The sequence below is a fragment of the Stegostoma tigrinum genome, chromosome 11 (genome assembly GCF_030684315.1).
Source record: "Stegostoma tigrinum isolate sSteTig4 chromosome 11, sSteTig4.hap1, whole genome shotgun sequence".
NCBI classification, from domain to species: domain Eukaryota; kingdom Metazoa; phylum Chordata; class Chondrichthyes; order Orectolobiformes; family Stegostomatidae; genus Stegostoma; species Stegostoma tigrinum.
The window spans coordinates 2,121,334-2,137,754 of record NC_081364.1 but is presented as its reverse complement, the minus strand read 5'-3'; the positions used below and the strand labels follow the sequence as shown (position 1 = coordinate 2,137,754).

The 16,421-nt window shown below is 48.0% G+C and overlaps 1 protein-coding gene across 4 annotated transcripts in view; it reads left to right on the top strand.

Annotated features, from left to right (window-relative positions):
• Positions 1–16,421, top strand: part of lamb2l (laminin, beta 2-like) — a 182,084-nt gene that overhangs the window by 108,664 nt on the left and 56,999 nt on the right. For all 4 annotated transcript variants that reach the window (XM_059649686.1, XM_059649685.1, XM_059649687.1 and 1 more), the window contains 3 exons: positions 8,399–8,554; positions 11,522–11,683; positions 13,643–13,764. In XM_059649686.1, the coding sequence (XP_059505669.1) occupies positions 8,399–8,554; positions 11,522–11,683; positions 13,643–13,764 (440 nt within the window). The remainder of the gene's footprint in view (positions 1–8,398; positions 8,555–11,521; positions 11,684–13,642; positions 13,765–16,421) is intronic.

The window sequence follows — 16,421 nt, the reverse complement described above, 5'->3', positions numbered from 1 at the left end:
GTAACTAGTTAATGATAATATTTTCCAATACTGTAACCTGCAGAAATTGTCAGACATCAAGCAGCAGAGTCTATGAAGTAGATTTAAATCAGCTGGAGATGATAAGGAGCCAGTTGATGTTTTGGATTTCTGAGACAGTGTGATGCGGTGTAGGCCGGTGTTTCGACTCTGAATGACACAGTGTGGGTCCATCATCTCCCCCTTCAACTTCCAACAACTCACGCTCATACACGTCTGCTCCCAGTTAGGTGGTCCCTACTCTTTCTAAGGTGGGACGCCCATTATCTGGATCTCAAGACATACTGTGAGGGCTTCACTGAAGATACTGTCAGAAAGATAGCCACCGCCGTTCCAGTCAGAGAGCACTTTAAAATGCATTCTCTGCACTGCCACATCCCCAACAATCTCCAGGTAACATTTATCCGCATCAGAGAATCTCAGAGCACTAGGGAAAGTAATTTGACGCATCATGTTTGCACTGACCTAGTGTCATAGAATCATATCGAGATCTACAGCACAGAAAAAGGTCCTTCAGCCCATCACATCTGTGCTGGTCAGAAACAATGACCTACTTACTCTAATCCCGCCTTTGGTAGAGTTACCCAATTAATCTCACTTTCCCCATAACCGTGAAAATGACTCCTTTCCAGTTATTTCACCACTAACTTTTGAAAATCCTGTTTAATCTGCTTCCAACCACCCGACAAGGAACAGACTCCCAGATCACAACAAATCTGAAGGAACAAGCATCTCCTCTTGCAGCCCCTGGTTGAATGTGGGAATATGGGACATTTTGACTCTGCCTCTGCATATGTGAGCCAGCCCTCATCTCTGACTCTCTGCCAGGCTCCAGGCTTGTCTCCAGAAATTAATTATTAATCTCCAGGACAATGCCAAGAGCAAAGCAAAGGCATTACAATCTTACAGCTCTCAGAAATAATTCAGAGTGCAGTTCTACTGAGGAAGAAGTTTGTGGTTTTTTAACCTGTACAAAATCACTGAATTAGGTTAGAACAAGAGCCGAACTAGGTTAGATCGGGCTAGGTCAGAACTCAGTTTGAGTGGGAGCTGAACTAGGTTAGATCGGGCTCGGTTGAACTCATTTAGAGTGGGAGTTGAACTAGGTTAGATCAGGCTCGTTCGAACTCAGTTAGAGTGGGAGTTGAACTAGGTTAGGTCGGGCTGGGTTCGAACTCAGTTAGAGAGGGAGTTGAACTAGGTTAGATTGGGCTGGGTTCGAACTCAGTTAGAGTGGAAGTTGGACTAGGTTAGATCAAGCTGGGTTAGAACTCAGAGATAATGGGAACTGCAGATGCTGGAGAATTCCAAGATAATAAAATGTGAGGCTGGATGAACACAGCAGGCCAAGCAGCATCTCAGGAGCACAAAAGCTGACGTTTCAGGCCTAGACCCTTCATCAGAGAGTGGGAGCCGAACTAGGTTAGATCGGGCTGGGTTCGAACTCAGTTAGAGTGGGAGTTGAACTAGGTTAGATCGGGCTGGGTTCGAACTCAGTTAGAGTGGGAGCTGAGCTAGGTTAGATCGGGCTGGGTTCGAACTCAGAGAGGGAGTTAAACTAGGTTAGATCGGGCTGGGTTCGAACTCAGTTAGAGTGGGAGTTGAACTAGATTAGATCGGGCTGGGTTCGAACTCAGTTAGAGTGGGAGTTGAACTAGGTTAGATCGGGCTGGGTTCGAACTCAGTTAGAGTGGGAGCTGAGCTAGGTTAGATCGGGCTGGGTTCGAACTCAGAGAGGGAGTTAAACTAGGTTAGATCGGGCTGGGTTCGAACTCAGTTAGAGTGGGAGTTGAACTAGATTAGATTGGGCTGGGTTCGAACTCAGTTAGATTGGGAGTTGAACTAGATTAGATCGGGCTGGGTTCGAACCCAGTTAGAGTGGGAGCTGAACTAGGTTAGATCAGGCTGGGTTCGAACTCAGAGTGGGAGTTGAACTAGGTTAGATCGGGCTGGGTTCGAACTCAGAGTGGGAGCTGAACTAGGTTAGATCGGGCTGGGTTCGAACTCAGTTAGAGTGGGAGTTGAACTAGGTTAGATTGGGAGCAGCACTAGGTTAGCCCAGCAGCTGAGAGATAGCAAGAACTGCAGATGCTGAAGTCAGAGTTAGTACAGTGTGCAGCTGGAGGAACACAGCAGGTCAGGCAGCATCAGAGGAGCAGGAAAGTTGCTGTTTTGGGCCTACACCCTTCTTTCGGACCGGGGAGGTGAAAGGGGGCTGGGAAATAAATAGAGGGCAGAGGGATGGACAGGGGCAGGGTGAAGGGTAGATGCAGGGAAGGGTAGTGGGGATTGGTCAGTGGGAAAGGTGAGGCAGATAGGTGGGAGAGAAGATGGACACGTTATGTCTGGTCAAGGAGGCAGGAATGAGAGGGAAGGTTAGGCATGGGATGAGGCCGGGGGTGGGGAGATTTTAGAACTGGTGAAATCCATGTTTAGGCCATTGGATTGTAGGCTGTTGAGGAGAAATATGAGGTGCTGCTGTTCCAGTTTGTGTGTGGCGTCATTGTGACACTGGAGGAGGCCCAGGACGGACATGTCACGCTGGGAGTGGGAGGGGATTTAAAATGGTTTGCAACGGTAATGTGTTGTTGGCTATTGTGTACGAAGTGCAGATGGTCTGCAAATCTGTCGCCATTGTCTGTGGTAGAGAGATAATGGGAACTGCAGATGCTGGAGATTCCAAGATAACAAAGTGTGGAGCTGGATGAACACAGCAGGCCAAGCAGCATCTCAGGAGCACAAAAGCTGACGTTTCGGGCCTAGACCCTTCTTCAGAGAGGGGGATGGGGTGAGGGTTCTGGAATAAATAGGGAGAGAGGGGGAGGCGGACCGAAGATAGAGAGAAAAGAAGATAGGTGGAGAGAGTTTAGGTGGGGAGGTAGGGAGGGGATAGGTCAGTCCAGGGAAGACGGACAGGTCAAGGAGTTGGGATGAGGTCTGGGGTGGGTGGACGGGATGGGTGAGAGGAAGAACAGGTTAGGGAGGCAGAGATAGGCTGGGCTGGTTGTGTGATGCAGTGGGGGGAGGGGAAGAACTGGGCTGGTTTTGGGATGCGGTGGGGAAAGGGGAGATTTTGAAGCTGGTGATGTCCACATTGATACCAGTGGGCTGTAGGGTTCCCAAGCGGAATATGAGTTGCTGTTCCTGCAACCTTCGGGTGGCATCATTGTGGCACTGCAGGAGGCCCATGATGGACATGTCATCTAAAGAATGGGAGGGGGAGTTGAAATGTTTCGCGACTGGGAGGTGCAGTCGTTTATTGCGAACTGAGCGGAGGTGTTCTGCAAAGCGGTCCCCAAGCCTCTGCTTGGTTTCCCCAGTGTAGAGGAAGCCACACTGGGTACAATGGATACAGTATACCACATTGGCAGATGTGCAGGTGAATCTCTGCTTAATATGGAAAGTCATCTTGGGGCCTGGGATAGGGGTGAGGGAGGAGGTGTGGGGGCAAGTGTAGCACTTCCTGCGGTTGCAGGGGAAGGTGCCCGGTGTGGTGGGGTTGGAGGGCAGTGTGGAGCGAACAAGGGAGTCACGAAGAGAGTGGTCTCTCCGGAAAGCCGACAGGGGTGGGGATGGAAAAATGTCTTGGGTGGTGGGGTCGGATTGTAGATGTTGGAAGCGCCAGAGGATGATGCGTTGTATCCGGAAGTTGGTGGGATGGTGTGTGAGAACGAGGGGGATCCTCTTTGGGCGGTTGTGGCGGGGGCAGGGTGTGAGGGATGTGTTGCGGAAAATGCGGGAGACGCAGTCAAGGGCGTTCTCGAACACTGTCGGGGGAAATTTGAGGTCCTTGAAGAACTTGGACATCTGGGATGTGCGGGAGTGGAATGCCTCATCGTGGGAGCAGATGCGGCGGAGGCGGAGGAATTGGGAATAGGGGATGGAATTTTTGCAGGAGGGTGGGTGGGAGGAGGTGTATTCTAGGTAGCTGTGGGAGTCAGTGGGCTTGAAATGGACATCAGTAACAAGCTGGTTGCCTGAGATAGAGACTGAGAGGTCCAGGAAGGTGAGGAATGTGTTGGTGATGGCCCAGGTGAACTGAAGGTTGGGGTGCAAGTTGTTGGTGAAGTGGATGAACTGTTCGAGCTCCTCTGGGGAGCAAGAGGCGGCGCCGATACAGTCATCAATGTATCGGAGGAAGAGGTGGGGTTTGGGGCCTGTGTAGGTGCGGAAGAGGGACTGTTCCACGTAACCTACAAAGGGGCAGGCATAGCTGGGGCCCATGCAGGTGCCCATGGCCCCCCCCTTAGTCTGTAGGAAGTGGGAGGAATCGAAAGAGACCTTGTTGAGGGTGAGGACGAGTTCGGCTAGGCAGATGAGGGTGTCGGTTGACGGGGACTGGTTGGGCCTGCGGGACAGGAAGAAGCGGAGGGCCTTGGGGCCATCTGCATGCAGAATACAGGTGTATAGGGACTGGACGTCCATGGTGAAAATGAGGTATTGGGGGCCAGGGAATTGGAAGTTCTGGAGGAGGTGGAGGGCGTGGGTGGCGTCACAGACATAGGTAGGGAGTTCCTGGACCAAAGGGGAGAAAATGGAGCCCAGATCGGTGGAGATGAGTTCGGTGGGGCAGGAACAAGCTGAGACAATGGGTCGAACAGGACAGGCAGGTTTGTGGATTTTGGGGAGGAGATAGAAACGGGCCGTGCGGGGTTGGGGAACAATGAAGTTGGAGGCTGTGGGTGGGAGGCCCCCTGAGGTGATGAGGTCATGAATGGTGTTGGAGATGATGGTTTGGTGCTCGGGGGTGGGGTCATGATCAAGGGGGCGGTAGGAGGAGGTGTTGGAGAGTTGGCATTTGGCCTCGGCGATGTAGAGGTCAGTGCGCCATACTACCACTGCGCCACCCTTGTCTGTGGGTTTGATGGTGTGGTTGGGGTTGGAGCGGACGGAGCGGAGGGCTGCCCGTTCTGCGGGGGAGAGATTGGAGTGGGTGAGAGGGGTAGAGAGGTTGAGGCAGTTAATGTCTCGACGGCATTTGGAGATGAAGAGGTCGAGGGAGGGTAGGAGGCCTAGGGGGTCTCCCCTTCCCCCACCGCATCCCAAAACCAGCCCAGCTCATCCCCTCCCCCCACTGCATCCCAAAACCAGCCCAGCCTGACTCTGTCTCCCTAACCTGTTCTTCCTCTCACCCATCCCTTCCTCCCACCTCAAGCCGCACCTCCATTTCCTACCTACTAACCTCATCCCACCTCCTTGACATGTTCGTCTTCTCTGGACTGACCTATCCCCTCCCTACCTCCCCACCTATACTCTCCTCTCCACCTATCTTCTTTTCTCTCCATCTTCGGTCCGCCTCCCCCTCTCTCCCTATTTATTCCAGTTCCCTCTCCCCATCCCCCTCTCTGATGAAGGGTCTCGGCCTGAAACGTCAGCTTTCGTGCTCCTGAGATGCTGCATGGCCTGCTGTGTTCATCCAGCTCCACACTTTGTTATCTTGTCACCAAGTCTGTGCTTGGTTTCACCGATATGGAGGAAACCTTATTGGGAGCAACAGATACAATCGACCAGGTTGGAGGATGTACAGATAAGCTACTGCTAGATGTGGCCAGCGGCTGAATTAGGTTAACTGTCAGAGTGTCTCTTTCCCCAGGTATCAGGACCTGGATGTGTTCAGTCTGAAAGTTGACTCAGTTCTTGCCTGGGCTGGAAGAGGGAGGGACCTGTTAGTGTTTATCTGAGCCAGAGTGAATGGTGAGACGAGTTCAAACCTTCCCCTGAATTGGTCAGTCCCTGAAAATCCATGGCTGAGTATGCATCCCAAATTTCCATCATTCAACCTTGGTGGCCGTGTCTGTAACCTAGCCACCAAAACCTTCTCCCAAAACCTATCCCACTCTCCCTTTAAGATCATCCTTAAAACCTTTCTCTATGCCCTGCCCTAATATCGCATGTAATGTGATCCCAGAGTTTTGTGTGGTTGAACTTTTGTGGAGAACCATGGACATCTTAGTTTATTAAAGGAGCCATACCAATGCATTTCGTTACTGCAAAAGGCATCATTACTATGTGAATCACAGAATCATTACAGTGCAGAAGGAGGCCATTCAGCCCATTAGACCTTGAATGACTGTGTTATCCAGTGCCAATCTGTTGACTTTTCCCACACCCCTGTTATGGCTCCATAAGTGCATTAGAAATAGGTGTAGGCCATTCAGCCCCTTGAGCCCACTTCACCATTCAGTAGGATCTCAACTGATCCAACATTCCTCACATCCACTTTTCTTTCCTTACCGCTTACCCTTCCTTCCACAACTGATCAAGAATCTATTGATCTCAGCCTTAAATAGACACAAGAACTCTGCGCCCACAGATCTCTGTGGTAAGGATCTCCAAAGACTCTCAACCCTCTGAAAGGAGAAATTCCTCCTCATCTCAGTCTTAAATTGGCATCTTTTTACCCTGAGACTATGTCCTCTGGTCCTAGACTCTCCCATGAGGAGAAACATTCTCTCAGCATTGACCCTGTCGAGTCCCTTAAGAATCTGACATGTTTCAATGAACCTCTCATTCTGCTAAACTCCACTGAGTAGAGTCCCAAAATGTTTGGCGTTTGGTTTTAAGACAATCCTTCCAGACCAGGGTCACCCTAGACAACAAAATGTGGAGCTGGATGAACACAGCAGGCCAAGCAGCACCTCAGGAGCACAAAAGCTGACGTTTCGGGGCTAGACCCTTCATCAGAGAGGGGGATGGGGAGAGGGAACTGGAATAAATAGGGAGAGGGGGGAGGCGGACCGAAGATGGAGAGAAAACAAGATAGGTAGAGAGGAGAGTATAGGTGGGGAGGTAGGGAGGGGATAGGTCAGTCCAGGGAAGACGGACAGGTCAAGGAGGCGGGAAGAGGTGGTAGGTAAGAAATGGAGGTGCGGCTTGAGATGGGAGGAAGGGATGGGTGAGAGGAAGAACAGGTTAGGGAGGCAGAGATAGGCTGGGCTGGTTTTGGGATGCAGTTGGGGGAGGACACCCGGCACCTTCCCCTGCAACCGCAGGAAGTGCTACTCTTCCCCCACACCTCCTCCCTCAGCCCTATCTCAGGCCCCAAGATGACCTTCCATATCAAGCAGATGTTCACCTGCACATCTGCCAATGTGGTATATTGTATCCATTGCACCCGGTGTGGCTTCCTCTACATTGGGGAAACCAAGCGGAGGCTTGGGGACCGCTTTGCAGAACACCTCCGCTCGGTTCGCAACAAACAACTGCACCTCCCAGTCGCGAACCATTTTAACTCCCCCTCCCATTCCTCAGACGACATGTCCATCCTGGGCCTCCTGCAGTGCCACAATGATGCCACCCGAACGTTGCAGGAACAGCAACTCATATTCCGCTTGGGAAGCCTGCAGCCCAATGGTATCAATGTAGACTTCACAAGCTTCAAAATCTCCCCTTCCCCCACCGCATCCCAAAACCAGCCCAGTTCTTCCCCTCCCCACACTGCATCTCACAACCAGCCCAGCTCATCCTCTCCCCCCACTGCATCCCAGTGTTCATCCAGCTCCACAGTTTGTTATCTTGGATTCTCCAGCATCTGCAGTTCCCATCATCACCCTAGACAACCTTCTCTGAGATGCCCCCAATAAAATTATATCACCGCATTATAAGAAGAATGTGGAAGCTTTGGAAAGGGTGCAGAGGAGATTTACTAGGATGTTGCCTGGTATGGAGGGAAGGTCTTACAAGGAGAGGCTGAGGGACTTGAGGCTGTTTTTGTTCGATAGAAGAAGGTTGAGAGGTGACTTAATTGAAACATATAAAATAATCAGAGGGTTAGATAGGGTGAATAGGGAGAGCCTTTTTCCTAGGATGGTGACGGCGAGCACGAGGGGGCATAGCTTTAAATTGAGGGGTGAAAGATATAGGACAGATGTCAGAGGTAGTTTCTTTACTCAGAGAATAGTAAGGGAATGGAACGCTTTGCCTGCAATGGTAGTAGATTCGCCAACTTTAGGTCCATTTAAGTCGTCATTGGATAAGCATATGGACGTACATGGAATAGTGTAGGTTAGATGGGCTTGAGATCGGTATGACAGATCGGCACAACATCGAGGGCCAAAGGGCCTGTACTGTGCTGTAATGTTCTATGTTCTATCTTTCCTAAAATAAGAGACTGAAACTGCCCAGAGTACTCCAGATGTGGTCTCACCAGTACCTTGTACAGTTCTAGTCGGAATTGACTGGATGGATCCTGCCCTTACAATGGGTACATTTGCTGTGAATAATTTGTTGCTGCTGTGTGGAGGATCTGAGGTTTTGGATCTGTGGAGAGGTCCTGGCGCAAACCCAGGAGAAACGGTGCCTTTAGTTTAATGGTTTAGGGCTGTATTTGGAGGTGACATGCTGCTGGCTCACTGTAGGTTTTCACTTCAATTCCTTTCAGGGGTCAATCAAGCACCAAGTGAATGGCAACTGCATTAATTTCACCCTCCGGCACGGGCTGGAAGTCCAAGAGATTGTCAGGCGGAGGAGGCAACACCGTCAGGCATCCTATGCCCGGGCATTGAGACATCGCCATCGAAAAATCCGCCAACAAAAGGTAGGTGTCACCAGAGGATCTCTGTCCACAGGAAAGGGGGAGCACCTGGGGCTGTGGGGAGCTTTGATAAGAAAGCAGCCACTGAGTGTGGATGGCAAACAGCTGGCCTGTGTTGACACGTAGTTGTCTTACTAACAACTCCTTTTCACAAAGTGCTAACTCCATCTACACTATTCCCCTTCTGGTAATTGGTGGCTGCTGTTCTCACTGTCTCTCTCTGGCTTATTCAGATGGGCTGAATGGCCAGTTCTGTGTTCTAGTATACACACGTACTTTCTCTCAGTTCAGAGTCAGAAGGTTTTTGGTTGAACCCTTGTTTGGTTGAACTTCTATGAGGCACCTAGGGACAGAGATTTGAATGGGAATTTGAGGCTGGCCCCTACAGGGTCATACTGTGGGGATGCTGCATGGCCAGATCAGCTACCTTCAGCAGGAATGTTAACTGAGGCCATCTCTGCCCCACCAGGTGAATGTAAAAAAAATCATTGCACTTTTCTGAAAAATGATGGGTTGACACTTGAGCTCTGACCAATATTTATCCCTCAGCCTGGTCAATCCTTATCTGATTGTTTGAAATGACAAAATCATTTAGTTTTTCTCAAACTTGCTATCACTACTTCACAAAAGTAGCTAATCAACATCTGAAGGTAATCACAGATTGACAGACCTTGCCAGACACCTCCACATTGTGCCAAAAGTGTAAATGTCTTATTGTACCACCAACATGGCCAGTTTCTCCCTCATTTGTCCTGCTATCTGAATAAAAATGGAAATGTCCACCAGAGATCTTTAGTGAAATTAAATTTATTTGTTTTACTACGAGCAAGACTTATTCTTTAAATGAATGGAAAAGATGAATAACAACTGAGCTACTTTTCAGAATTAAATTACATCCCCTTAATCCCAAACACACACAATTCATAGACAAGACAACACAGCTCTGCGAAACTACTGAGTTTAAGACAACACAGCTCTGCAAAACTAATGAGTTTGAAGAAGTTAAGCTAAAAAAAGTGACAGAGGTGGAATGGGTTGACTTCTCATAGTTCCTTCGAATTGGTTGACGAGATGACATCTCTGACAGTTATGGAATGATTGAAGAGCTTTTTAGAATGGATTTTGGATTCACATGGGAAACAGGTTGGTATGCTAACATTTGAAACTCTATAAGTTTACAAGCTACTTTACTGAGCGACAGAGGTTTCAACTAGTCTTGCTTTAAGGTTTTGTCTCTTACTGACTGAAAATGCGAGCTACTTATGCTGCAAGTTTCTTCGACAATTCACATCGCAGTTTGTGAAAACACACAGTGACTCGACCCCAGAGGCTGGTGCTGGACAACTGGTTCTGATCCTTGAGTTTTTCCAAGTCTGTCCAACAATCAAGGGTCAGAAAGTTTACCCTGATTTCTCTCAAAAGCTCCACTGGATTCATCCCCCAAAATTTCTTTCGTTCACAGTTGACACCAGATAACCCACACACTTTCATTGCTTAACTTTTTATCTCCAAGAAAGTTAAACATTTTCAGCCCAGAAATGTCCAAACAGTTCCATTTTTCAGTTTCTCATTGTCCATGAATATTTATGTGTTCTGAACATATTTTACAGGTCACTTAGCAGAAGTTGGAGGCATTTAGTTAGTGAGTTTGAATCTCTTGCATTGAAGGGATGCTCTCTGATTTAAGCAAGGACATGAAAGAATGACAAAACATGACTGGAAACAAGCTCAGAGCTCCCTTTAATTTTATTCTCTGACCTTGACGTTGGAGTTACTGTCATTTGCTCCTCATTCATATTGTCTCGGTGAAGTGAGGTAGAGGAATGATAGCTGACAGTGATTCCAGCTGTATTCCAATTCAGCAATGGTGTTTTGCTGAGCGATGGACCATTCTCTCCAATGCTACCAAGTTGGAAAAATGGAAGATTTACAGCTGGAGAGGTCATTTGGCCCTTTCTGTCTCTACTGGCTCATACTTCATCTACTCCCAGCCTCGGCTATTGTCTACCGCTCTGTGGGTTACAGCATCCTGAGCGTACTTCCATAAGACAATAAACTACAGAAGATGAATTAGGCCATTCAACCCATCGAGTTTCCTCTGCCATTTGATCATGGCTGATATGTTTCTCAACCCCACTCTCCTGCCTTCTCCCTGTAACTCTTGATCCTCTTATGAATTAAGGAACTGTCTACCCCTGTCTCTACCTTGGTCTCTACAGCCTTCTGTGGCAACGAGTCCCACAGATCCAACTCTTCTGGCTGAAGAAATTCCTTCTCACCTCAGCTCTAAAGGGTCATCCTTTCACTCTGAGGCTGTGCCCCAAGTCCTAGTCCCTCCTACTAGTGGAAACATGTTCCCCATGTCCGTTCTCTCCAGGTCTCTCAGCATTCTGTAAGATTCAGTTAGACTCCCCCTCATCCTTCTAAACTCCATCAAGTACAGACCAAGAGTCTTCATATGGCAAGCCCTTCATTCCAGGGATCATTCTTCTAAACCTCCTCTGCACTGCCTCCAACACCAGCACAGCCTTCCTCAGATACAGGGCCCAGAACTGCTCCCAATATTCCAAACACTGTCTGACCAGAGCCTTATACATCCTGAGTAGAACACCTCTGCTGTTGCATTCTAGCCCAATTGAAATGAATGCTAACACTGCATTTACCCTTCTAGCTGCCAGTTGAGCCTCCAAGTTAATCTGAAAGGAATTGTGAACTCAGACTCCCAGCTTCCTTGGTGCTTCCAAGTGTTTTTCATTATGATGAGTGTTCCTGCCTCTGCCATGTCCTATTTACCAACCTTTCAGTGAAACAAATTCTCCTCAACTCCCCCCCTACTCTGTCTACAAATGACTTCCCTTCCCTGACCCCAGCTTATTGACCTCTTTAAAGGGACTTAAAGTCCTCTCAATCCACTCTATCTTATCCCCCACAGCGTTTGCTGAGTTAATTTGTGTTTGTCGTTGATTGCAGGCACACGTGGAAGTTGTTAACCGGAAGCGGCCACCGCACCAGATGATCACTTGGAGCGGCCTGGGATTTGCTCGGGTCCAGGATGGAGCAGGGTTGTTATTTCACATCAGTAACATCCCGTACGCCATGGATTATAATGTGATGGTGCGCTATGAGCCTGAGGTATGAGCAATTGTGAGGAACCAGGGACCTCACAACAATGTCAATTAGTCCGTTTTGGTGGCTGGACCTGGATCTTTTCCCATAAACTGTACAAACAGGGAATTAAACCTGTGCACTGCAGCTGCGGCCTGGCAACAAACTCCCCGCTGGGTAACAGCACCCACATTTTTAAACCACATTCATGGGACGTGGACATCTCAGGCCAGGCAGCATTTATTGTCCATTCCTAATTGCTTAGAGGGTCGTTAAGGGTCAACCACATTGCTGTGGGTCTGGAGTCACATGTAGGCCTGGCCAGGTAAGGATGGCAATTTCCTTCCCTAAGGGAATGGGTTTTTCCCCAACAGTCAACAATGGATTCACAATCATCATTAGACCCTTCATTCCAGATTTCCTTCTAATGAATTCAGTTTGACTCCCTGCTGTGGCAGGATTTGAACCTGTGTTCCCGGACCATTATCTGCATCTTTGGATTAATAGTCCAGCGATAATACCACGAGGCCATCGACTTCCCCTGTCAATTCTCAGTCTTGCTCACATTCCCTCTCAAACACACCATCACATGCATCAGGAGCAGGAATAGGTCATTCAGACCGTCAATCCTGCTCAGTCCCACCAGCTTGCTCCTCCATCCAATAGCCACATGGCAACTATCACTCACACTGGAGATCATTCATAATTACTTTCATTCACATTCTGTCTCCCTCATACTCACTCTTACTCACAAATGGAGAGGGGATGGACTAGTGGTATTATCAGTGGACTGTTAATTGCTGATCATTGGAAAAAAACCCATCTGCGTCACTAATGTCCTTTAGGGAAGGAAACTGCCATCCTTACCTGGTCTGGCCTACATGTGACTCCTACCCACAGTAACGTGGTTGACACTTACCTGCCCTCTGGGCAATAAATGCTGATCTAGCCTGAGACGCTCTCCTCCTGTGAATGAATTAAACAAAACAATCACATTTGCTCAAACTCATTGTTTCCCAAATATGCCCTCATCACTCTCACTGCTAGTCACGTTTGCACACAAACACACTCATTACCACTCATCCCCTAACCTGATACTATCATTCGCACATCTACAAACACTCAATCCTTCATGCTAACTCAAATATACTCTATCGCTTACTTACATACACATATCCTTGCTGACATTCTGAGATCTTAATTCCTTCAACACGTTTCATTTTTGATTTTCTCACAATCACCTAGACCCAATTACGTATTTACTTTTCACATTTGATTTCCACTGTCACACATTTTCATAGTCTGCTGAGACCACCTTTGTGTGTCCGCCCTACAGACCCACAACTGCATACGTTTGCACATATACTCATTTCCTGAATACTGTCATGTGTGTTAATTCTCTCATTCTCACACAGCACCAGCGTGACCTCTGTATGAACCCTGTTTACTCCCACGGGTGCCCCACTTGCAAATCACTGATGTTCCAGGGTTGATGTCCCTTGCATCACCGGCCTTGATCTTCTCTAATACAGGAAAACTACACCAGACAGAACATGATGAACACTAGATTTTTTTTCTCTCGATCTCCTCTGTCTCTGTCTTTGACTTTCTCTCCATTTAATCTCCATCTATTTCTCTGCCTTCCTCAGCTCTCTCTCTCTCTCTCTAGTTCTCTATAGCCCTCTGTCAGTCTCTATCTCCATATTTCCACTGTTTCTCTCCACGCTGCCTTCCTCTCCTTTCTATCTCTGTCTCCTCACTGTCTCTCTCTCTGTCTTTCTACCTCTCTGTTTTGTAAGTCATAGTTTCATGTGTGGTACAGCTGTGATTCTGAGGAAAGCTTTCCCACAGAATACACTTCCTAAGTTCCCAAACCACAATCACAGAGTGAAAGATGATGGTTCAGGTGGTTTATTTTGGGCTTTGTGGCAGCTGCAGATTAATTGTTTGGTGCTAACAGTTTCCTCTTGTTTCCCTTCCTCTCAGTCTGCAGAAGACTGGGAGGCAATAATTAGTATTCACACTGTGGGCTTACCCATCAGTCATCGTTGTGGCAATCTCCTTCCTCATGGCCAACCTTACAGAGTGGCACTGCATCACACAGAAAGGTAGGTGCCCTGGTATTCTCAGCCCAACGGGACAGTGTGGGGAGTGGACATTGCAGCAGCTGCACTTTACAGATGGAGTTCAGTGTGAGAGACAGTAACTCTTTCAAGGAGTAGGGAGTGTCTGTAAAATCAGGAGTTTTTAAAAAGGGAGACTGACAGAGAGAATATTTGGGTGGATGGGGTGAGGGAGTGCACTTACTGAAGGCTTGGTCACCACAGAATGAAGGGAAGAAAGGAGGTAGCTCATCCACAGAATTACACAGCGCTGGAAGTGGGAGCACATTGATTATTAAATTCAAAACGGTTTCGGACAAAAACTTGACAAGAAAACTGTGCAGGCCCGTGAGGAACTGGAGGGGAATGGCAATGAAACAGTCTCCTTTACAGCAGCATCACTCTGGAATTAGCAGGAAATTTTAAACATTTATCCCTTGGTCCCATTCATTTCAGTTAATGTTAAAGATAAATATTATACACAGTCATGTCCATCTGTCCCTATTCAGGAACATGAGTCTATAGCTGCCTGCCAAAGAGTCAAACTGCTCATCACTGTTTAATCCACACTGATTTTACTCAAGCTCATAATTGTTTATTGATAATTAGTTGTTTGTTAATAGAACATAGAAAAGTACAGCACAGTACAGGTCCTTTGGCCCATGATGTTGTGCCGTGGCATAATCCTAATCCAAAAATAAAATAACCTAACCTACATTCCCCTCAATTCACTGCTGTCCATGTGCATGTCCAGCAGTCGCTTAAATGTCACTAATGACTCCGTTTCCACGACTACCACTGGTAAACTATTCCATGCGCTCACAACTCTCTGAGTGAAGAACCTCCCTCTGACGTCTCCTCTATACCTTCTTCCTAACACCTTAAAACTATGACCCCTCGTAGCAGTCAGTCCTGCCCTGGGGAAAACTCTCTGGCTATCGACTCTATCCATGCCTCTCATTACTAATTAATAATGAAAGGACATTTCATAAAATCCTTTTATCAGGCAACAAAAGGTTGGAATTTTCCTTCAGTTCCCAAAGGGTCTTGTCCGACTGGCTCCCAGAAGTTCAACACAGTATTCCATTGTCTACAAAGCAAAGGCTCTTCTTGGGGCCTGTCGTCTTGAGATTGGTCGGCTCGCTGAGCTGGTCTGTTTCACTACTATGCTGGGTAACATCCACAGTGCAGCCTCTGATGAAGCGTTGGTGTGTTTTCCCGCCTGGTTTTTAAACTCTGGGGTCCGTTGCAATGGATTGCCTCACTTCCGTGTTTCCTCCGTAGTGGAATGTATATGGGGCCGAGTTCAATGTGTTTATTAATAGCCTGCTTCGTGGAGTGCCATGCTTCCAGGTATTCTCGTGCTTGTCTCTGCCGAGCCTGTCCCAGGATCTTGGTGTTGTCCCGGTCAAAGTGGTGGTTCTCCTTGTCCATGTGGATTGGGATGAGTGAGTACTGGTCGTGCCTTTTTGTAGCCAGTTGGAGTTCATGTTCTCTTGTTGTTATTTTCCTTCCTGTTTGTCCGACGTAGTGTTTCTCACAGTCTCTGCAGGGCATCTTGTAGATGACATTGGTCCTGTCCATGGTGGGGAGTGGGTCTTTAGTTCGGGTGAGCACTTGTCGTAGGGTTGATGTGGGTTTGTGTGCCACTCTGATGCCTAGCGGTTGTGGAAGTCTTGTGGTGAGTTCACGATGTGTTCCTGATGTAGGGTAGTGTGATGAGTGTGTCGGGCTGTGTAGACTCTTTCTGATGCTGTTCCTGTAGGCATCTCCTGACCCAGTTCTTTGAATATCCATTATCCTGGAACACTTGGAAGAGGTATTCCTCCGCCTCTTGGTGAAGTTCCGTGTTGCTGCAATGTGTTGTTGCCCTTTTAAATAGTGTTGGCACGCAGCTTCGTTTGTTTGTGTGCGCTGGGATGATTACTTTTGAAGTTCAATACCTGGTCCAGGTGTGTGGCTTTTCGGTGTACTTTTGTTTGCAGTTCACCATTTGTCTCACGCTCCACCATGACAACTGCTCACCTGAACTACAGACCCACCCCCTGCCATGGACAGGACCAATGTCACCCTCAAATCCCCTGCAGAGACTGTGAGAAACACTACGTCGGACCAGCAGGAAGGAAACTAACCACAGGAGAACATGAACAGCAACTGGCTACAAAAAGACACGACCATTACTCACTCATCTCAATCCACATGGACAAGGAGAACCACCACTTCGACTGGGACAGCACCAAGATCCACCAAAGCTTCATCAGAGGCTGCATTGGGGATGTTATCAGGCACGGTAGCGAAATGTCTGCGGAATAACAAACCAGCTTGGCGAACCATCCAACCAACCCTAACACCCGGAACCCGAGCTACAGATCTACTCCAAACCGTTAGAGGCCTGTCATTGCATTGTCACATCACAACCTATTAGAGGTTTAAATAACCATGTGCTCAGGGACTGAGAAATGCATATATCTTCAGCAAAGATCTGCAGATTTTCACATCACACCAACAGGGTCCTGATTAAACAGGGGAACTTCTGATTTGTTACATTATTTGGAAAGAGCCAGGAACTAACTTTTGTGAATGTGTAACCCAGAGTACCACACCTACTGTCACATTGCAGTCCTGTGCTGAGTAGCAATGTTTCATTCTTTCACAAGCCTCAT